Raw genomic sequence first — 22,596 nt, 5'->3', positions numbered from 1 at the left:
ACTGCCACCCAATAAAGTATTTTTGAAATGGTGTTAATGTGAATTGAATTCACCATTTACATCCTTTATTGTTATGAAACAACCCGGTGACTAAAATTAATTCATGCTCACTTACTACTGCACTTCACGTCTTTCATTAGTTTGTCGTATTTAAGTGTTTTTCATCCAAATATTTACAACTGCACTCCGAATTACATCCAAATTTGGGTTACGACTGCGTCGTACAAACTCGACGTCACCGTTAAACGAGGACCCGTTCAGTGTTGATGCAATTCACGGCAATGACGCCAGGGGGCTCTCTTTTTGCGCTCGCTCGCTGGCTGGCTGGACGGCTGGCTGGCTGGACGGCTGGCTGGATGGCTGGCTGGCTGGCTGGCGTTCTTCTCTCTCCTGGCCGAGCGAGCCCAGTTGCGAGCTACGGTTTCGCCGCTTGTATTTCCAGGCAGCGCGCGGCGACGTCTTCTTGTCGTACTTTGTAACAACCTGGCGAGCACAGTCGCCTGGCTTGACGATGTTTTCAGAGCGAGAAAAAAGCAGAAGGAGGCTGATGGAACTTTTGGACAAACCCGGTAATAGAAACTGCGCCGACTGTGGAGCGGCAGGTGAGGTCGACAATCTGCCTAGGATTATTATTGTTATTATTATTATTATTATGTTACGCTTTCTATACTGCTACTCACATGTATCATTAGATAAGAATCCCTTATTTTTACCTATACAGATAGTATAGTATAGATAGTCGCGACGTGCTTTTAGCTCACAAAAATACATTTAAAACATGAAATCCACCTCCAGAAACTAATGGAATCCGCTACAATATCGCGATATCTTGGTAATGATACCAACTGTGTCATGACATGATGAAACCTCAGTTCTGTAAATGCATTTTTACAAAAATAAATTTGCATTTTCACAGTGCTTTTCATGTTATGTTGTTAGTTGCGTTTTTAAATAATTTTTGGCCATATCCACGTTCCATTATTTTTCACGTTTGCTGCTTAAATTGAAGCTCATGTACCAAACAGATGGCAAAAATATATAGTGCCCTCCATAATTGGCACCCCTGGTTAAGGTGTGATCTTTTGCTCGTTTTCCCCTAAATAGTATAGGACCGAAATGTAAAAAAAAAAATTTTAAAAAGAGGAAAATCCAACGTTTAATTAAAGAGCATTTATTCAGTGGGAACAAACAATTCCATATTAAGAAATTATTTTTCAGTTTTTCTTCACATCGTGTGCGCCACAGTTATTAACACCGCTGATGTTAATACTTTGTACAAACTCCCTTTGCCATCAAAACAGCACTTCATCTTCTCCTATAATGTTTCACAAGATGGGAGACTAAAAAAAGAGGGCTCTTGGACCATTGCTCTTTGCACAATCCCTCCAAATCACCCAGCGACACGGCGGCTCCTTTCTTCTGCACTCTCCTCCTGAGCTCTCTCCACAGGTTCGCAATGGGCTTGAGGTCTGGCAATGGGAGATGCTTGATTGTGTCTGGTCAACCATTTCTACAATTTTCAGAAGGAGAGTATGCTTCTACAATAGAAACTGAATTTATTTGAACACATCTTAGCCAGGGGTGGCAACAATTATGGAGGGCACTGCCATTTTCGTTTTGACATGGCAATTCATGGGTCCTGTTTGGCACTTTACCGGGGTCCTTCAAAGATCCACTGCTCCTCAGCGAAATTGCCAGATTGCTATCAAATGAGAGTCAGCTGGATGAAATGTCACAACATTGTGTGTGCGTGCGTGTGCGTGTGTGTTCTAGATCCAGAGTGGGCATCGTATACTCTGGGTGTGTTTGTGTGCCACAGCTGCTCAGGCCTGCACAGAAACATCTCACAGATCAGCAAGGTCAAGTCTCTCCTGCTGGACCCGTGGACCATGGCACAGTTGGAGGTGAGGGCTCACGTTTTGGCTGTGTTTAAAACAAACAAACAAACAAACAAACAAACAAAACAGCAGCTGATCCGCAAGTGTCACCACAAAGCAGCATGCACACCCAATGACAGCATATCACTGACAGACAGAGCTCCCATTCCTCTTCCTTCCTTCCCTCACGCAGTTGATGGACTCTGTGGGGAACCACGTGGCCAAGGCCAAATTCGAGCAGACGGTCCCCGACTTCTACTACCAGCCCACTCACAAAGACTGTGCGTAAGTGAGGCGCCCAACTTTTGTCAATGGCACTTGGACTTCTGCGTAGAGAAGCAATCCGCCGCTAGGGGCAAATGCGCATCAGACAAATCCGAGGCGGACGTACTGTGCATACATTCCACTGTCAAATGGATCGGAATATTGACTTATGTGTTGGAATTTCTCAGAAAGTAATACAATGCACGGACAAAGAGACACACGCGAAGAAGAGTTGCACAAGTGACAGTAATGTGACCGTCATTTTTTTGCAAAGATTGAATTTTCTGTCGACCTCTGAACAAATAACCACGGCTCGTAACTTGAAATACTCAGTGGGGTCGCTCAATTCTTAAGGCAGCGCCCCACGTCTAAAACAAGTACGGAGTCAAGACTGTACTCCAATCATTTTCTGTTGTGAACAAGCAAACTTTTGTTGCGCGGCAGGCTCTTGCGGGAGCAGTGGATCCGCGCCAAGTACGAGAGGAAGGAGTTCATGCCCGGGGGGACGCAGGGCTCCTACTCAGCAGGTAACAAGCGACCGGGCCGCTCTCAGTACATGCGACGTCACTCGCCCCTTCATTGAAACGGACTTGTTTTGCTTTTCCTACTTTTGCCCGCCACAAATTGTGCGGCAGATGCAAAACCAAAGTGCCTCCTCCTTGTCGTAATCATCATTTCATGAGGGCGCGCTTGTTGGAATTGGTTCAAAGAGAATTCACGTGTTCCTGGGTCAAAGTCGTCCATATGCCATCATGCCGTTCGTTTGTTTCAACCTCCAGTCAGTTCAAAAAAACCCAAACATATGGAGGGGGAATATGGAGAGACCCTCACTCGTCAGTCAGCCAGACTTGCATTTTGCAGTCGGTGTCAAATCGCTTTGCACCTCGCAGCATTGTGAACGGCTCCTCAACATCTAACGTGGCAAAAATGGAGCATCGGTTCTTCCTTTCCTTCTTATGAGAGCGGCGTGACCGGCACGCTCGCTCGCCCGCCGTCAGCGCGGCCGTCCCACTGTCATTGTTGCGCTGCTCAGCAACGCGGCTGCGAGGAACAAACCGCCACTTTTCTATTTGGCCCATTGAATTGAACCTTCATTGAACAATGCCGCTTGCAGCATTTTTGGAAGCTGCGTTTCACGAGTTGAAATGCTCAATCCTCCGCTGTTTTGACCTTAAAACACTCTCAACCTTTTTTGATGATGACTTGCAGCCTAAAGAAAGAAGATGACAGCGTGGTTTTTGGGGGGGACTTTTTATTCTTTTGTGTGACCGTGTGTGCGCCTTTTGTGGCCTAAGCGTGTGTTTTGGGAAATGATAAGCCACCACTTCCTGCGGCGCAATTTCCGCTTTGCTCACACTCGGAGCGTTGTGAACAAATGAGATGACGGCGGTCGATTTCATTGAGGACACACCGCAATGAGTTGAAGCTCAGTTGCTCATGTGAAGGAAAAACAAGGTTTTTGGCTTTGTAGCAAATGGTGATCAAATCATTTCTATTGCAGCACACGCGCGATCTTCTGACCGACCTGGCAGCCGGTGTCACGCTCAACATAAGGATGCCTTTTATAGTCGCTTGCGGCACGGTGGCCCGAATATCCTGGAGCCGCGTGCTGCTTGGCCAAGACATTGTTTGCAGCCTATTGTGTTGAACGTGCGCGATGTTGCGACGCTTGGAATAACACCCCGCTCTGTTTTGTCGTCATGCGGCAGGCTACAGGGAAGGGTTCCTATGGAAACGAGGCCGAAACAACGGACAGTACCTCAGCCGAAAATTCATCCTGTCCGAACAAGAGGGTGTGCTCAAGTATTTCATTAAGCAGGACGTGAGTGCTCAGGAGCCACAATATGAGTTCCTTGGATCAGATTAGTTAGCGACACAAGAAGGGACAAATATTGGAAATGCAGCACATATGTTGGATAAAAAATACACATGATGAGATTTTTTTTTTTTTTTTCAAATACATCTTTTGTATTGGCTCTCCACGTGTAAGTGCGTTCGCTTGTGTGTGCTTGCTATCCAGAAGACTTTGGCAAATACATTTGGCCGCGGTATGACGAAACACCCGTTCAACAAATGCAGATTCTTCGTATTCTTCGTATTCTTCGTTTGTGCAGGGGAGAGAGCCGAAAGCCGCGATGAGCATCGGTACGGTGAACGCCACCTTCCAGCCGGCTAAAATCGGCACAGCCAACGGTCTTCAGATAACCTACTTGAAGGACGGCAGCATCCGCAATCTCTTTGTTTACCACGAGGATGGCAAGGTGTGCGACTGGGCGCGATTCAATGCCAGCGAAGGCTGGTCTTGCGCTTTTGCCCCGATTGGCGCTTACGAGGGACTTTGATCAAGCTCCCGCCCTGTGCGGCTGATTTGTCTTTGATCGCCACGCTTTGCTCAAGTTTGGCCAAATTTTGCCACCATACAACAAAACGACTCGGATCAGTCCGCTATGAAGGGCCTCTGCAAATGGGCAAAATGGGCGCTTCGAATCAAAATGGCCGACTTGCGTTTTCGTTGTTGTTTGTTTTTAAGGCTTCGGATTCTTGTGACTTTTTGGGTGGGACTACTCGTGATTGACGCGCTGAACTGGATTTCATGTGGCTTTGGGTCTGGATCGCCCGGGCTCCGTTGAATGCTTGCTGTCGCTTAGCAACCAAAGTTGTCTTTTCCCAAGGAAATGGCGGACTGGTTCAACGCCATCCGAGCAGCCCGGTTCCACTACCTGCAGGTGGCCTTCCCCGGAGCGCCCGCCGCTGACGTAGGTCACCCGCGCTCCCACTGCGCAAACACTCGCCGTTCTTCGAAACAGATGCAGTGGAAGGGTTAACCTGCTCGCTGTTCCTCCAGTTGTTGCCCAAGGTCACCAGGGACTTTGTAAAAGAGGGCTTCATGGAGAAGACCGGCCCCAAGGTGATGGACGGCCTGCCGCCGGAGTCGGCAGCGCGCAGCTGAAGTTGCTCGTGACTGACAAGCCATCCCTATGCTCGTGTCATCCCGCAGCGCACCGAGGGCTTTAAGAAGAGGTGGTTCTCCATGGACGAGCGGCGGCTCCTGTACTTCAAAGATCCGCTGGTGGGTAGCCGAGAACGAGGCCGCTGCCGATTTGCCGTCCGGTAACGCCAGTGGCCGCTTTGCAAGGACGCCTACGCGCGAGGCCAGGTCTTCATCGGCAGCAAGGAAAGCGGCTACAGCGTCCTGCCGGGCCTCCCGTCGGGCGTTCAGAGCTCCCACTGGCGCTTCGGGATCACCGTAGCCACGCCGGACAGGAAGTTCCTTTTTGCCTGCGAGAGCGAGCCCGAGCGACTGGACTGGATGGCCGCCATTGAGACGGCCGTCAACCGGCCCATGCTGCCTCAAGAGTATGCAGGTACGGCGCATCTCCAGCTCCACTGGAACTTTCTTTTAGCTGCCTTCCCTCTTATGAGGCAGGTGGTTCACTTCCTTGTGTGACAAGCCCCCCACCCCACTTTACTTTCTGCAGCGGAGGCCTACTTTAAGCACAAGGCTTGACCGTTTGAAGCGGGATGAGAGGACCAACTGCAGGATGACTCATTTTCCCTGCCGTACTTGACTGTTACACTCTGGGCAAGAGGACGAAAGAGGACGAAAGAGGACGGAAGAGGACGGAAGAGGACGGAAGAAGACGGAAGAAGACGGAAGAGGACGAAAGAGGACGAAATGCCGTTTGGCATCCGGCAAGTTCAATTTGGCGCCTCACGCACAAGCTCGTTTTACTTACTATTTGGATTTCACTAGTTGACGCCAGGGTAATGACCAAAAAAAACCCATCTCTACGTTCTTGTAATCACTGCTGCAGTCCACTTTTGTATTGCATGTCATGCCTGATTTGTTCCAGTAGAGGGAGACAAGGGGAATGTTTTCAATGTTGTGGCACTGGCGGTGGCAAACAATTTGTGTCGAGCTGCTAACGCTAATTTGCAGTTCAAGGCACCACCTCCGCATCATTTTTAAAACGGTTCGGCAAAGGCTTGTTTGTTTACAATATGCAGCAAGTCTCTCCACTTGATTGTGCCTCAGGAGTGCTGCTGTTCGGGTTAGCAACAGAGTTGAAATGGGATCGGCAGTTAAGTCAATAACCGGCACTTTTGAACGAAACTGCCCTGTATGCTAGCAGTCTGTTTTCCTCGACGGGAAAAAGGAAGGCGCGTTTGTTTGTTGAAGGAGGTGGAGGTCATTCGAGAGGGTTGAATCGCTTGGCTCCCATTGTAACTGCGACTTAACCTCGGGAGCACACCGCAAATGCTGTCCGTCTTGTGCAAACTACCGTACGCAACGTTTCAAACGAATGATAGCCAGTACAATTCTGTCTCGGGTTTTTCTTTTTTTTTATCGTCCAGCTTTAGCTACACACTGAAGACAAACAGTCCCCAAACATTAGAATGAACAGTGAAAGTGACTATTGGCATATTGATATTTTCTATGGCGGAGGCAAACATGACAGTCTTGAGTCTCAACACTGTGGAATAATCGAAAGGAATAGGATTGCAGAAACGCCCGACACTACTGCTCAGTTGGCGTTGTGAAAAATAGGAGCAATCAATACAGAAAGGAACACGGCCCACCGACTGAATGTGGAAGGCGACAAATGAGACGCAATTTCCGGGATACTTAACTGCACGCGGAACATCCTGTAGTCTGCCGTCTTCTCGATCAGGACATTAATGTAACAGCGGCTTCAGTCAAAGCGTACGTAGAAAGGTGGCATGGCGCACGTGACTATGAGCATGAATGAATTTGAAAATCCGCTTCTCCCAGTGAGCGGATGGCCATTTTTGTTTTTAGGGTCTGCAGCAGCTGGCGCTCTCCACCTCGCTGTTGACAAATTGCTGTAACTTGAAGTTGTCGCAGGGATCCTTGGCGCAGCGATGCTTGAGCTCCCTGACGGACGCACAAGAAGCAAACTGACGGCACAGCGGCGATCTTTTGAAACTTGCGCGTCTGAAGCGTGCGCGCTTACTTGGCCACAGCAGTGAAGGCCAAGTCCACGTTGAGAGCAGACCTGGCGCTGGTCTCCATGAAAGGAACCCCAAACTCCTGCACCATGCAAAACAAGCACGTTTGCAATTGGTTGTTTAGCGACGCTGAACGTGGGCAGGAAAAAAAAAGAAGAAAAAAAGACAAGGAAGGTGTCTATTGGGGGGCTCCTCCTCTCTACAAATCTATTTTGTAACATTGTTTGAAATCATGATCCCATTTCTTATTAGTGTTGACAGGTGTATTAGAGAGGAGACCTTTCTTTATCATTCCAGGTCATTTATTTGAGAAGATCTGAGTCTTAGTTTCAAATCTTGAGCCCAAAATGAAGATTGAAACCGTTCATTGGAGCCCTGACTTGAAACTCGCTGACAATTGAAGCACAGCGTCCATCGTTTCAAACTCAATCTTGAAACCCTGACCCCAAATTGAAACACAAAGCTCTACATTGGAAGCCCGGCCCCGTCTTCATTTCGAACGGCAGCTTACCCTGGCTGGCCCGAAAGCCGAAAGCTTTATTTGGAAGCGGAGCGCGAGCTGGCGCCGCGCCCCCGTCAAGCGCGTGAAGACTTTTGAGGGAAGGCGGCGGGCGAACGTCTCACCTTTGCGAGCCTCTCGCCATCCTCGCGCTTCACCACCCGCCGGTGCGCGGCATCAGCCTGGCGAAGACAACAGGCGCGTGACTACCGATGCGGCATATGCGCAGCCGTCCACGGTTTACGCGGCGGCCGCAATCGGCGTCCGCAATCGGCGTCCGCAATCGGCGTCCGCAATCGGCGTCCGGGTAACGCTCGGCTTCGGATGCTAATCTAAGGGCTGACGGGAGGTTGCTCAACCATCTGCGAGGGAGCCGTGCCGAGTGACACCGTGACGTGTGATCATTTGCAAATGTCGCCCGTCGGTGTGCTGACAGAGTCACCGGGAGCTGCGTGTCTGCGCCGGAAAGGGATCGAGTCCTACTTGAGATCGGCCCGAATGCAACAAAAAGGACTCATGCGCACGCAGCGCAAACGTGCAAAGGCTTGTCTTGCCCCTGCTAACGGTTTCAACCGTACATCAACGTTGCTCCTGAAACAGTTGAATACGTTCATCGCGCGAATTCAAAGTCAGCGAAACACCGAGCTTCGGCTTCTTGCCTTGTTTCCCAGCAGCATGAGCACCGCATCCTGTTGGGCGTAGTCGTGGATCTCGCTCAGCCAAGCCTGGAGATGAAACAAAGAGACACACGCACGGTCGCACGGGATGAGAGGCGCAAGAACGCGCCGGAGCGCCAGAAGAGACCATTTTCGAATCTTTGCAGGAGGAAGTGCGAGGAGCCAACATTCAATAGACATCATTTCATGGTTTTTCTTGGGTTTTTTTTTACGGCATCAAATTCAACGTGAGTTATTTAACTACTTTATTGTTTTTAGAACACCACATGATTTTACTCTTTGGTCTTTTCTTCTTGGAAAAAACAAAACAAAAAAACAAGCCAGTGCCAGGTGTGCTACTCGACTATGGAAAAAGAGACGCGAACTCGACGTCCGTTTGTTTTGTTTTTTTGGGGAGGTGAGTGATATGGTTGCTGAAGTCAGGTTTATTTCTTTGAGTGTTTTGTTTGCTTGGAAAGGAATGGAGTCGGTGCCGCTCATTTAGCCAACGAGTGCCACCTGTGTGGAGGCGCACACCTGAGGGAGCGGGCTAATCAGTGCGTGTGTCTATTTAGGCAGCAGATTTGCTCCGCTCAAGGGCTTGTTTTGTTTTGCCAGTGACAGCAAGTCACCGGCTTGCCTTTGAGGCCAAATTCATGTCAGTCGTTTGTTTTGTCAGTTGCACCTTTTTCAGATCACAGAAATATCGGACCGACGATGTTTTGTGTGGAAAAAGGAACAGCGCATACCTGTCTTTTTGCATTTTAAAGTGACATTTGTTGTGGAACAAGTATTTGTCATAGAGCTGTAAATCCCCCCAAATAAAAACTCAAAATGACTATGATATGAAATGAAATGATAATAATAGTCAACCTCTACTTTGCGGTTCTGGTCCCAATTAACTGAAAATGAAGGACTGCTGTAATATGCTACTATGGTTGTTTTTTGTCATCGGTTCTTGTTTGTACTTTTGTTGTCGAGTATTTTAGTTCTATTTTAGTCTCATTTTATTTTGTTGTCGAGTATTTTATTGAGTGTTTTCCCAAGATTGTGTCATTTCTGTTCAATATTTTCATGCCAATATCTTTATGTGCGGTCATCTTTTTCTGCCACCCGCATGAGCCAACCCGAATGTACTTTTGGCAGCCATTTCGCAGGAGTTCAGACAAGCGCGATATGGCTGTCATGGCCATGCAAAATCAACTCACCTGAATGTTGTCAAAGGATGTCTTGTTGGTGACGTCGTAGAGCAGAAGCAAAGCTAAAAGACGCACGTGGCGAGAAAATGTCAGTGATTCAACTTTGAAAGTGGGTCAAAAGCAGAGGGCAATTTGCTCCCACCGTGAGCGTCGCGGTAGTACGCGTGGGTGACGCTGCGGAACCTCTCCTGGCCGGCCGTGTCCCAAATCTGCAGAGAGAGCGAGGAGGGTGAGAAGGACGCTTTGGGTCCACTCTGAATGGACTTTTCTGTTGGCGTAGTGCGCATTGAGGCATACGACCGGTGCAGCCTGTCAAATGGCCCATTTGCTGATGTCACTGGCCAAAATGCGCCAATAAGGGAGCCACGTCAGGCCTGTTGACTGGCTCGCTCGCGTAGCAGCCATTATCTGGGCCCAACGAAATGTACTGAAAGCTTTTTTTTTCGGGGCGGATGTCAGAATTGGACTATTGTTCCTTCCCTCCCTTCCTATTCAAGGTTGCCCACACCCACGGGACGTGCTGTTAACACCACGGAAAATTCAAACGAGGGTGGTTGGAAAAAAACCAACAACAACTCTCCTTCTCAAGTGATGGAGAGCCAATTAAAGTGCATAACAGAGCGCTCACACACACACACACACACACACACACACATCCAGTCCTCCTCGTTCAGCCACCAAACAATAGCATTCAGTTCCATATCTTGCTGCTGAAAATATTCAGCATGTACAACAATGGCGTGAAGTCACCCGAAAGAGCGGCAGTGTGGCGGGCGTCAAAGTGGGGGGGAGAACCCCGCTAATTGTCTTGAAGGACTTTTTGTGTCAATCGTTGATCATCAGCAGGGAACACTGTTCATTGTCGTGCCGTTGACTTTATTTGGGGATACAAATGGGCGGATTGAAGTGTTTTTCGAGACACGCTAGCCCAATGCTAACACGGGAGTGCCAACTGCGTAGAAGAGCCAACGACGAATGGCATCTCTCTGGCGGTGTTGGAATGCTTGAAGCAATGGCGTTTTGACTGACATCTCTCTATTAGCCCAGAGGAAGGAAGGAAGGAAGGAAGGAAGGGAAGAAGGAACGAAGGAACGAAGGGAGGAAGGAAGGAAGGAAGGACGGACGGACGGACGGACACACATCCTGTTTGAGATGATTGCCCAAATGAAAAGCTCTTACCTGCAGCTTCACCTTGAGTCCGTCAATACTCAGGACTTTATTCTGGAAGTGAGAGGCAAAGAAATCATTAATATGAGCCGCGGGTCTCCTGCCCGTCATGAATAACGCATGTCTTCATCTCACGTTGGCCTTCCAAACCCGCCCCAGCCTCCCCGGACGACCGACCCGCCCGCTCTCCCGAGTACGGAGCAGACAATCCCCTTCTGTGAGCCCATCTTAGATGAGCTGCGGCTTTCGCGAACGCGGCTCCGGAGGTGAGCTGGCCCCCCGGAGGGGCCGCATCAAATTGACTCGATACACGAGACTCCAGCTGGATCACAGACTTAGCGTTACCCGATCCTGCGCTTTCTGGTCAGGCAAAGTGCGAGCCCTGGAAATCAGCCCCAAAGTCCAACCAAAATGGTGGACTTTCTGTTCGATTCCAGGCAGGCACGGGCCCTTGAGCCCTTTTTGGGTGTCCTCTTATGATTGGCATGTGCACACACGTTTCTGCCGAACCGGTGAAGCTGCCGGCGCGGCGTGGCGCGGCGCGGCGCCGGTCCCCGAGCCTTTCTTTGCGCGTCCTCTCACGAGAGACACGAACACCCAATTTTGTTTCGATCGGTGAAACTAGTTTCGAGTGATCGTTTTTTCAAAAGAACTTTCCAGGTGGTACCACTCAATAGGTTTTGAGGAGTTGCGTCCGGAAGTCCTCAAATCCACGCTAGACCAGCTCTCCGCCGTGTTGCGGCACCCCAACATGTGCTTCATCTATCGAAAGAATACAAAAAACGACAAGTTCCCGTATGAAATAAAGTAGCGAGCGAATGAGTCGCAAGTTATCGAGCCGTCCTTTGTGACCTGCAGCGGGAATGTTTTTCAAAGCACTTTTGTTGCTGCTGCTGCTGTGCTCTGAGGCTCCGCTTCAGCATCCAGACTTGAGAAAATTGATTTGCAAATCAATTTTCTCAAGAGAATAATTCTTGAGTTCCCCGCTAGACACTCCTTCTACTCATCCATTTTCTTCATAAATCTGCAGTAAGGCGGCCGCCCAATGCCTATTCAACAGGCTAGTGGAACAAAAATGAGGAATGGCTACACCAAAGGTTACGCGATTCGATTTGGTAATTTCCACTTTCTAAAGGCCCTCACGCTCATTCGGGCTGCAGGTGAGATGCAGCCTCATGCATTTCTGACATTTGGGCCACAGGCGGGCTACTCCCACTCCTGACGGGTCGCCAACCAGACATGGGGGCCCATATTTTGCAGACAAACAAGCATTCGCACTCATGGGCAACTGAGTCTTCAATGAAGCTCATTTGCACGCTTTGGCCCCGTGGGAGGAAGCCGACGCGCTGGCACAAAATCCACGCTAGCGCTTGGACTTGGACATGCAAATTCAGAGCCGCCACAATTACACGCAACGCCGTTTGGATTTGAGAAAATGTGACTCATTTATTTTCGTAAGCTTCGCAGCATTTTTGCTCAAAACAAGGCGGCCGTCAAAGTATAGTATCACACATTTTCTCAAAACAAATGGACTTTCGTCATGTTCTGTACAATACAACTTTGTTTTCGAAGAATCAAAGTATTTTCTTTTTTTTCCTCCTAAAATATGCTTGTATTCTTGGCATTTTCTTTCGTCGGAGCATCAGGTAGTATATGGAAACAGCCAACATAGCGTGCCTTCAGAAATGAAGGGGTGGGGAGCGCGCTCTGCCTTCCAAACACAACACTCTGAGTCGGGCGTCGGAGTGAAATTCCCAACGCGCCCTAGCCAGCTATGTAGCTAGCTATGTAGCTAGCTATGTAGCTAATGGGATTAGGATGAAATCTTTCTTTCTCGTGGAGAAAAGGAATTGGAAATGGCAAGAAATGTTGAGCAGGCTCCTGGAGCACGAAGATGGTAACACATTACAAGGCCTCACGGTCTGGCAGTGACTAGCACGGGTCAACGGAGACCTTCCTTTCCAGGCGGCTTACGTCACCTGCTGCCACGGCAACAAGTGTACTCTCGTCTTCCCTCGTCTGATGCTCAGCCTTGATAAGAGGTGGCTGAAAAGGAAAATAAAGCCGCACGCTTGCACTGTGTGTGGCGCGTGTGATTGATTGAGTGAGCGATTGAGCAAGGGTGAGGGTTAGGGTTAGCAAGTCTCCAAGAACCGCTGCCGCTGCCGTTGTTGTCAAGGAGACAAAATTGCCACTGTGTGCGCAGGCACCTGCCGCCGCCATATAAATACTGTATATGCATGCATGTGTCTATATATGTACATGTACATGTATGCATAAGTGTGTTGGTGTGTATGGATGTGTATTTGCCCATATATACGTTTTGTGTGTACGCACGTATATATGTGTGTGTATATTTGTATTTGTCCACAAATACATGTATACACGTGTATAAATGTATGTGTATAGTGTATGTATGTGTGTGTATATATTTATATGTGTGTGTGTGTGTATGTACTGTACTGTATGTGCGTATACATAACTTTATGGATAAAACAAGCATTCACACCTCATTTGCCGATGACTAACGTGCACTTGTTTCAGAACATGAAATGTCAGCCACCATCATTTGCGCACACAAGACAAGAGGGCGAGCGACTAAGGGGAGCTAACAGCGAGCCAGCGTGGGCGTAGAGCTCAACGAGCGCAAGTCAAGAGGCGATTCACGGCCAAGGACGGACTCGCTCATGACCAGTGCCGCTGTTCAAAAATTCACACGCGGTGAAGCCGGCAGGACAAACCTTCCAACGAGTGGAAAACTGCAATGGAGAGACACCGTATCAAAAATAAAATTGATGCAGTGGTGCCTTAAGATAGGAGTTCCATTTGCTGTTCTGGGGGGACCGAACCTGACCGTGAATGACACAAAATCCGCAAACAAGGTTCCCTTATGAGAAACGGCATGAGAAAAACGCGATGAAGCGGGGCACCCGCTTCCGAAAAAAATGCAAATCCCAAATAAGCGCTAGTGTCCAAAACAACTTCACAAGAGAGGGAAGTTGGCACCAAAGGGGTGAAGCGGGATTCATGAAACCGTCGTTGCGCGCGTGCATGCACATAAGTTCAAACTTGCTCATACTCGCTGAGGTGAAGTTGGGACTCGGACTCCGCTGCTGGTGTTAACGCTCGCCGGCAGACCCGCAGCCGCCTTTGGCTTTGTCTTTTTAGCTGCATTCACTGCTGCTGTGGTTCACATACACTTGGTGGCTGCAAAGCAGCATTTCTTTTTTCATGTAGCGTTTTCCATCGACGACTGCATACATATCTAGCAGCATTTATTCGTGCGCTGGAGCCGCGCCGCGCCCCCCGGGCTACGCTAGAAGCAGAATTTGCCCTGTGCCGCAAAAATACAGCTTATGCTAATATAGGTGTAGCTAGTTTGGATTTTGCTGGCACATTTGAAAGCAGCGCAGGGAGGCGAGGCGCACGCTCCGGGTCAAGGCCGCCCGTGCATTTCAATGCCGCCCGGCGGACGCTCGCGTCGGCTCGCGCTGTCAAGTATTGCAAAGAAGGGCTGCTGTCTGACAGCCGAGGTGACAAGTGCTCCTCCTCACGATGACACAGGAATGATAATCAACGCGGCCGGGGAACTGCCATTCAAGTTCTTCCCGAGGACCTTTCTTTTGCCCCGGTTCTCTTTTCATTTCATTTCTTTTCATTGACTTCCTTCATCTTTTCTTTCTTTTCTTCCCAAGGACATGTGTTGTTGAAGTCCGGTGGTATCCCCACTTCTGCTGAAAGCAATAGTCGTTCTTTTTTATTCATATATATATATATATATCATGTAAAATAACAATTGGGACTCGTTAGCTTTGCTCTTATTTGTAACTGCGGCACTTAGTCGAGAGTGAGAGGCAAATGCCCGGCCGGGGGCACGGGGGGCATTGCTCGGGAGCAAATGACATTCAAAAGAATGAAGATTCAGAGTTTGGGAAAGGATAGCGTGGCTTCGGGGTGCCGGCGGGGCTGGACAGAGAAGGATGAGACACAAAGAGCGACTCTGAGGGATGGGAACTCTTGTGGCGTTGAAAATGAAAACATCTCCTTCTAGTTTGTGTTGCAGCACACCCAGATGGCGTCGGCACCACTTGATGACAGGGAGGCCAACTTTGCTTATTTCTCCGCCGCCCACTCGCATCAGAATAGTGCCTTCAATGCCTCAATTCGATCCCGCAAAAACCATCAAGTGCTATTGGGGGAAAAACCCAAACAAACAAAACATAAACAACATCCTTCAGGTCCACTTTGGGTTGAAATGACAGAAAGGACACGTGGGCCGCACGAGCCTGGCCGGCCGGCTGTGACTCCCGCGCGCCTCCGCCCTCCGATTGAAAATGTCAGAGCGCACGGATGAAAAGAGGCGATGAAAAGTGCCCACGTCCTCTGACGAAAAAAGAATACAAACGGAGCGTAAAGAATGCGTCAGTCATCTTTCTGGGGTTTTTTTTGCCGCGAGTGCACGCTCGATGGCCATCAAGCCTCTCGCGCACTCCGAGTCGCGATCGAGGCATAAAAAGAAAGCACGGGCGTGTTTCTCAATCAGATCGGCGTCTCGCTCACCCTGAAGTCGATGCCCACCGTGGAGATGAAGCTGCCGGCCAAGAAGGCGCCGTCCTTGAAGCGCACCAGCAGGCAGCTTTTGCCCACGCCGGAGTCTCCCACCAGCATCACCTGCGCGACACACAGCGAGTCAAGAACCTTGGCGCCATCCGCTCCGCTCTGCTGGCCACCTGCGCCGCTCCGACAAACCGAGTCGACTGAAGGGACGCAACCCCGTCCGCGTCTCTGAAGAGTCAACACTCTGATGTGTTCATCGAAATGAAGCCAACATACCAACATTGTTGGCACCACCCAAAGAACTACTTTTGTCTACATGAAGCTCCTCAGCTCACAGCGACTAACTAAAGCCAACTTGTTTGGCTTGTTGGCTGGTGAATGAAAGCGCAACGTCTTTCCTTCTTCCGTGCATCAAACGCGCGTCAAGGTGCGCACAGGTCCCCGGAGACGCAATGTCACAATGTTTTCTGACACGCGAGACGGAGACGCCCTTTCTATAGTGGGTGTTACACGCCTCAGGGTCAAGGCGCGGACTGACACGTGCGCACACACAAGTGCGTTTGTCACGGGGGGCGTGGCCCTCTCCACGTTATCGATCTGTGTCTATTGACACAGCTGGCCACATGCAGGAGCGTGCTTTAAGGAACGTATTCTAATTTGTAGAAAGAAGATGAATATTGGGAAAAAATAACATCTGAAAATGTTATGATGATAGAAATGTTGATTACTAAGTCCTGTAGAAAATAATAATTTGGGAAAAATGACAATGAGAAAAAATCACCAAATGTTACAAGTGTATGCTCATATTTTAAAAAGTGATGATTATCCTTAAGTATATGATGATGGTAATATAAGAATAATGATGATAATCGTGGAAAAATACAAATAAGAAAAAATAACATTACAATTGTGTTCGTACTCATAAAAAAGATGATGATGATGATTGATAATAATCATAATGGAAAATCAATGTTTTTATTCATAGGAATGATGATGTGATGAGTTTGATGATTAAGCCCTGTATAAAATAACAGATGGCTAAATAACGTATATTGTAATTGTACACAGTTGCTGTGTAAAACGTGTAAATGGACGATATTTAAAACATCTCAATGTGCAAACAGCGCGTGCATTTGGAAAAGTAGCAAAAATTGGCCCAATAGGAATTGGCCTCGTGATCGAGTCAAGTGGCATGTCATCATGTCATCGCTGGGCATCAACGTTTCTTGGCTTCGAATGGAAATTGGCTTCGCGTGATGCAAACGTGCCGCAGTTGTGTGCAAGTGAGCTTGCCAATGCGTTGCCCCGCAGCAGCCGAACGCAACAAGGCATCGTCGCGCAGGTCTACCTTGAAGGCGAGGTCGTAAAACTCGCCGCTGCTGCTGCTGCTGCTGACCGGGGGGCCGCTGGGATGGACCGCCCCGTTCAAGTGCACCGTGGACGGGCTGCTCCTCGCACCTTTGCCGCCGCCTTTGCCCCTGGCAGCCTTCTTGCGGGACATGGCCTCCGAATCCGACAAAACCACCAAAAACTTCAACAACCCCGAAAGGGATGCAAAAGTTGAAGGAAGCACCCTCCGCCCACGCCCGGACAAAAAATAAATAAATCAATTTTGAAAAAAAGCAACCAAATGAACGAAATCGGAGAGTAGGGTCGACTCTGCGGGTGCGGTGGCTTGAAAATGTTCAAAATGGGTCTCGTTGTTGTTCCTCGTCGCGGCAGCTTTTGTCCCACTGTGAGCTGCACTGTGCACACGCGGAGACGCACGCGCGCGTGTGCTGATGCCAGTGAACGCACCTTCCGCACTAGCGGCGATATCACCATAGAGGGCGCTGCTTGTCCGTACGCCGCCTGTGGAAGACAACCTGTGTTTGCAATGCAAGTCCGCTAGAGGGCGACACGGGTACACCTTTACGACCTTAGGACGTTTTGTTTCCAACGAAACTTTGTTCTTCACCATGTTATTTATTTTGTTTGACCTTTTCGTCACTATACCACTTTACTGTGTTGTTATTTTTTTAAGCAAATTCGCCACACGTCTACCTGTTAAATCCGTGTTCGCCGCTTACCGTAAGCATGTTTCTTTTGAGTTTCAGGTCACCATGTTGTGTCTTTATGTATTTATTTATTACCAATTCACCACGTTTGTCCACCATTTCACCATGTTTGAAAAAAATAGTTCACCATATTTTTTCCCCACCTTGCCATGTTTTTCCAGTCCAAGTAATGTTTCCCAACAAACTTATAACCAGGTTTTTTCACCGGTTTAGTTACCACGTTTTGTCACGATTCTTTTACAAGTTTACCATGTTGTCTTAGTTGATCTTTTTAACCATTTAGTCAGTTTGCCATTTTTGTTCAATTAATTATATCTCTCTCTCTCTCTCTCTCTCTCTCTATATATATATATATATATATATATATATATATATCTCTCTCTCTCTATATATATATATATATATATATATATATATATATATATATATATATATATATATATATGTCAGTTATTCGCTTGCTCGACTCTGGCGCAGGGAGTAGTGGTTGAGTTCCCACTGGGGATGTTGCGAATGTGAGCGTGCACTGTTGCCCGGCTGGCCGGCGACCAGTCCAGGCTGTCGTCCACCTTTAACCTGACGCCAGCTACGTTAGGCGACCCTGAGCAGGATCGGCATCGGGATGCAATATGGAGCCACTTCAAGTGTGTCGGTAGTGAAAATGGCCGCCCGTCAGGCCCCGATTGGCCGATGGACAGGCAGCAGTTCTGCTGAAATGTCCACATCGTTTGCTTCATGACAAGTCAGCTTAGTTGAAAGGCGCTTCCAAGTCAAGTCAAGTGAGAGGAAAGAGCAGCTCTGGCCAGGCCTCGGACATTTCCCGCCGCTTCCACTTCTGCTCGCTTGATGAAGCCCAAAAGTTGCAGAGTTTGCTTGGAGACAAGTGGACTGGCAACTCTATCCCGCCTCGCCTGCCGATCATCCGGCAACCTCTGCAGCGCATTCCGGCCGACAGCTGAGATTGGTTCTGCTGGCCCGGGCAGCTGTCACCGACAGCGACAGCTGGACGTTTAGGAGGGAACGCGGAGCCGACCCACCTCGGGCCCCTTCGCCATTTTGTGGAGATGAACTCTGAGCTCCTGGCATCTGATGAATACATCTTTCGGGGGGATATTATGCGGAAAAAAGGCTTGTAAAGTCTGGGGGGGGGGGGGGGGGGGGTCATGTTTTTCCCCATCTCTTTTTCAGTAAAATTGTGAGAGGGAAGCAGTCATAAAGTGCAAAATACCAGATGCTATCATTTTTACTTTGACAATGTCTTTTCGTGCATTTCTTTCAGTGATTCTTTCGCGTGCCGCCAGAGGGAGTTTGCGTCCCACACTTTGAGACTCGGGCAATTATGCTATTAGCCCAACGCCACGTAAAATAGCGCATCAATCCCATAGGAAAATCACGTAGGAAGGAGTTGTTTAGGACCGCCGTTTGTTGCAGAGTGCCTTAATGTGTGCGCGTGCGGTCGTCAGCGCGCAGGCCTTCACCCGTCGGCATTTGTCAGTTTACGCGGGGTCAGGTGCCCAAAAATGTTGGCCGCGGTGGCGCGCAGCCGTCCGACCGCTGGCTCAAAGCGAGCCAGTCCCGCCAACTGTTGATCGAGCGGCCGTCTTCATGCGCTCGTTCAGCTGCGTGCGTGCGTGTGTGCGGGGGGCGGGGGGATCACCTTGGCAGCCAGCCTGTGCCCCCTGTTTGCTGGGCCTTGGCAAGAGCAGCCATTGCTGGACTGGTCCTGCCTGGCGCTTATTTGCTCCCAGGGGCATCATAAATGTGTGTGCGCGCGTGCGTGCGTATGAGCGAGAAAGAGAGCTGCGGGCTCTCTTTCTGTCTGATCACCAAAATGAATGTTATGCTTTGGAATGGATGAAAAGCATTTCCACTCATGTCAGGTCGGGGTCCGTCTGCAGTATCGTCAAGTGTCGCTAATAACGATGCGTGCCCAAGTCTCCCCGGAGCCTTAACACCAGATCCGGACGTGTGCCAGCGCTCCGCTCGGCAAATAAGTCAAGCGCTGCCATAATGGCCGCCAAGAGCCCAATTTGTGGGCCGCGGGCCACCTCCCCGAATCGGCCCCGCAGCTCCGGCCTCCGTCTTTGTGTCGGCGTGCGACGCGTCCGTCCACTGTAGACACAAGTCCAATATCTGTATGCGGGATATTTGCTTTTTGGGATTTCTGCTTCCCATTCTCACTTGTTTGGCAAGGGCATCAATCAGCGCCCCCAATCGAATTGCACCGGACGGGGCCAGAGAGAAGATTTGGATCAAAACGAAGGATTCATTTTCCGCGTATTGCGCTCTCCATCCAAACAATTTCGACAACATGAAATGCACAACAATGAACAAGCAATCTCATAGAAATAGATTGTGGGATGCATATACATTTCTTAGGCAAATCATAAAAGATCAGGACATAAGTATAGGATGTAACGCAATCCGTCCGAAAAGAATCTTTTCAAGTCTCGCCTTGTTTGCAATTTGTAATCGCGTCAATAATCTCTCCTCTTTTCTCACTTGCCTCCTTTGAAATCTCATCGTGTGTACGAGTCGACAAACCGCCGGCCTCTTTTAAAAAGTGATAAATATTTCCCCCCAAAATCATTATAACATTTAAGATCGAATGATTAGTGGTGTTATTATTTTTAAATCATTGGGTTTTTTTTTTAATGAATAACCATATTAGAATAAAAATTTGGGGAGTAATTTGGAAAATAAACCATCTGCCTAATCTGAGATGGTCTGTATAAATGATGACAAAAATAATACAATCCAATAAAATCAGATAAATGTGTGGAAGTATTTTGCACAATTCGCGCGTGAATAATCGGCGATGCTTCCTGCGAGCATTGGCGTCGCCGGATTGTGTTGCCGCGGCGATCAGATTTATGACCTCACATGTGTTTGAAGGACCAACTTTGGCCACGAGGCTAACCCGCTCGCTCACTCACTCACTCACTCGCTCACTCGCTCACCCACTCGCACGCACGCAAACGTACACAAACATACAAACACGCATTTGCAAGTGGGCACCAACTGGAGTCGGCCGTTGCGAGCGGGAAAAGGTGTGAGAGGGAAAAGTACTGTGTGTGCGCGTGTGGGTGAGCGAGTGTGAATGTGTGTGCGTGTCGTGTATATGTGGAGTTGTTGCAGTTGTGACAGCTGGGATGAAGGAGTGGAGGCGGCGTGTGTGATGGGAGGAGGTGCCAACAAGAGCAAGTGTCTCTTTATTTCCACAAAGCACGCTTGCTCGTGCGTGCGTGCGTGCGCGCGTGTGTGCGTGTCTACTGTAGGTTGACGTACATTCTGTACATCTGCGTTTGTTTATCATCTCTTTAGGGTCTGATGTTGTCAAGTACAATATGGAGCTTTGTTGCATAAAAGCGTGGAGAGGCAAGCGATTGGGCTGTTGATATGACACATGCTGCGACATGCTGCGACATGCTGCGACATGCTAGCGTCCGCCGGCGTGCCTTTGCCTTGAACGTACGTGAACGTTCGGTGATGGAGAGCCTTTTCGGGGCAAAGTCTCCAAATGATCATTCGGATCTTATGGGACACAAACATCAGGAGAATTGAGTCATGGCGTGGCATTTGGGAGAGAGAGAGAGAGCCAAAGAGAGGCCTGCAAGATGGCTGCTTTCAAAGCAAAATGGCTGACTTCCCGTTCACTTTCAGGCTCCTGCACATGTATTCGTTAAAGGGCCTTCTTTCAGTCCTAGCGACCTTAGCGTCTGCCTATGGAGCAGCTAGCTGAGGTCACCCCAGCCACGGGGGCGGGCGGACGGTTGGGCGGGCGGCCGGTTTGGGCGGGCCGGCGCCATGAGGTCATCGCGCCGGCCGGATTAAGGCGCTGACAACTGGCGCCGAGGCCGCCGCCAGGGCCCGCCGGGTCACTCGCGTCCTCCTCGGCCCGCGCTGTTGTCTTTTGGTTGGCTGCGCCCCAGCGTGAGCTTTGCCAGAAGCGCAGCGTGAAGCCGCAGTTGTTGTCGGGCTTTTTTTCACGGGGCCCTTTCACTCCTCGCCTCCTGGCCGGGAGGGCAGAAGAAGAGAGAGAGAGAGAGAGAGAGAGAGAGAGAGAGAGAGAGAAAAAAAAAAGGAGATCGGGTTACCGCACAAACACGCTCAACGATGCAAGACTTTGATGATAAATTGAGATCGGTTTGGGATTATTAGGCAGACGGATGCCATGTGACCACTGCGCCGTTGCCACATGGGCTGCCACGGATGAGGGAAGCTCTGCGGAAGGAACATGCAGACGTGGAAAGTATTTGATGAAAGCGGGCGCACGTACATCATTGCAATTCCGGGGGCCCTTTGAGCATCTTTCTGGCCGACAGAGGCGACGCCTTCGAAGGTTTCCGAGAAAGCAGCGGGGGAATGTGCGCCGTGAAGCCGGAAACTGCAACCAACTCACTGAATCCGTAACCGTAACTAACCGCAACTATGCCGCGCCGTAACTGGGACTGGCAACAAGTAACTGTATTCCGCTGTAGCACAGACAGTTAAAAAAAAACAGACGGCTAAGAAACTGTAACTAAGTATCTAAGAGAGAAGAAAGTAACCGGGAAAAAGTACCTATGAGATCATCTGAACTTTATTTGGGGTTAACCAGGGGCAGTTGAAACGGTGATTTCAGTGTGATTGTGAACGCGGCCAACTTTGGAAGAGGGTGTGCAGACTGATGCAACCACGTTAACTCAGTCCTTTTTTTTTTTCGCCTTTCGATGAAGTCGGTTATGGCCGGCCGCTCGCGGCATTTGCATTCATTTCAGTGGGCGGGCAAAGACCATTTGACCAACAAACCTTGCCAGTTTCGCGGTGTGCCGCAGTTACCGGATGTCAAACGTGTCCACCGACGCCCAGCGCGCGCACCACAACGGCGACTCGCATGTCCGCAAGGCCGTCGGTGACCACCGGCGGCGACTGGCTTGCTCCGCTGTCCACGTGACATCAAATAAGAGACGTGCTTTCCATCACAGAGATGGAAAGATGGACGCGATGACGGGAAGCTTGCATCTGTCTTCCGCCGTGCCTGCGCAACATCCAAGCGCGCTTCATGACTTTCTTTCTCACCTTCCTCTTCACTCACATTCCTTCCCTTCAAGCGCAGCCAAGCAAGCGCACACCAAAAGCTCCCTCTCTCTCTCTCTCGCTCTCTCTCTCTCTCTCTCGCTCTCTCTCTCTCTCTCCTCAGCGGCCCCAAACGCTCGTCCCGTGAAATGCCTTCCGTTTCGAGCGGACTAAACCCAGAAGCCCGATGTTGGGTTCCCTCCGGCAAAATGAAACGGGAGACGTACTGTATCGGAGCCACGTACTCGCTGTAAATGCATCAACAGTCAAAGACATGAAAAGGACTCGGAT

At 49.5% G+C, this 22,596-nt stretch overlaps 2 protein-coding genes across 4 annotated transcripts; one reads left to right on the top strand and one right to left on the bottom strand.

Annotated features, from left to right (window-relative positions):
- The first annotated feature begins 317 nt into the window (after positions 1-317).
- LOC147133887 (arf-GAP with dual PH domain-containing protein 1-like) lies at positions 318-9,123 on the top strand. Of its 2 annotated transcripts, XR_015090120.1 has the most exons (12): positions 318-602; positions 1,774-1,904; positions 2,071-2,162; positions 2,586-2,668; positions 3,851-3,963; positions 4,256-4,402; positions 4,814-4,897; positions 4,987-5,049; positions 5,140-5,211; positions 5,278-5,506; positions 5,621-5,834; positions 6,943-9,123. XR_015090120.1 is itself a non-coding variant. In XM_086055619.1 (11 exons), the coding sequence occupies exons 1-11, from the start codon at positions 512-514 to the stop codon at positions 5,647-5,649; spliced, it is 1,134 nt and encodes a 377-aa protein (XP_085911745.1). In that variant the 5' UTR covers positions 318-511; the 3' UTR covers positions 5,650-9,123. The 2 variants fall into 2 exon arrangements, 1 of the variants encoding a protein (XP_085911745.1); XM_086055619.1 differs by having other exon boundaries at positions 5,621-9,123.
- Positions 6,118-16,990, bottom strand: LOC147133886 (ras-related protein Rab-26-like). 2 transcript variants are annotated; one of them, XM_086055620.1, is made up of 9 exons: positions 16,539-16,990; positions 15,194-15,304; positions 10,646-10,687; positions 9,609-9,675; positions 9,476-9,528; positions 8,271-8,336; positions 7,737-7,793; positions 7,118-7,194; positions 6,121-7,038 (listed from the first exon to the last, which is right to left on the bottom strand). In XM_086055620.1, exons 1-9 carry the CDS (start codon positions 16,689-16,691, stop codon positions 6,939-6,941), a joined length of 726 nt encoding a protein of 241 aa, XP_085911746.1. In that variant the 5' UTR covers positions 16,692-16,990; the 3' UTR covers positions 6,121-6,938. The 2 variants fall into 2 exon arrangements, with proteins under 2 accessions (XP_085911747.1, XP_085911746.1); XM_086055621.1 differs by lacking the exon at positions 7,737-7,793 and having other exon boundaries at positions 6,118-7,038.
- Positions 16,991-22,596: the final 5,606 nt, after the last annotated feature.

This window comes from Filicampus tigris, chromosome 16, assembly GCF_054856515.1.
Source record: "Filicampus tigris isolate MCC_2025a chromosome 16, RoL_Ftig_1.0, whole genome shotgun sequence".
Classification (NCBI taxonomy): domain Eukaryota; kingdom Metazoa; phylum Chordata; class Actinopteri; order Syngnathiformes; family Syngnathidae; genus Filicampus; species Filicampus tigris.
This window is presented reverse-complemented; position numbering and strand designations above follow the sequence as displayed.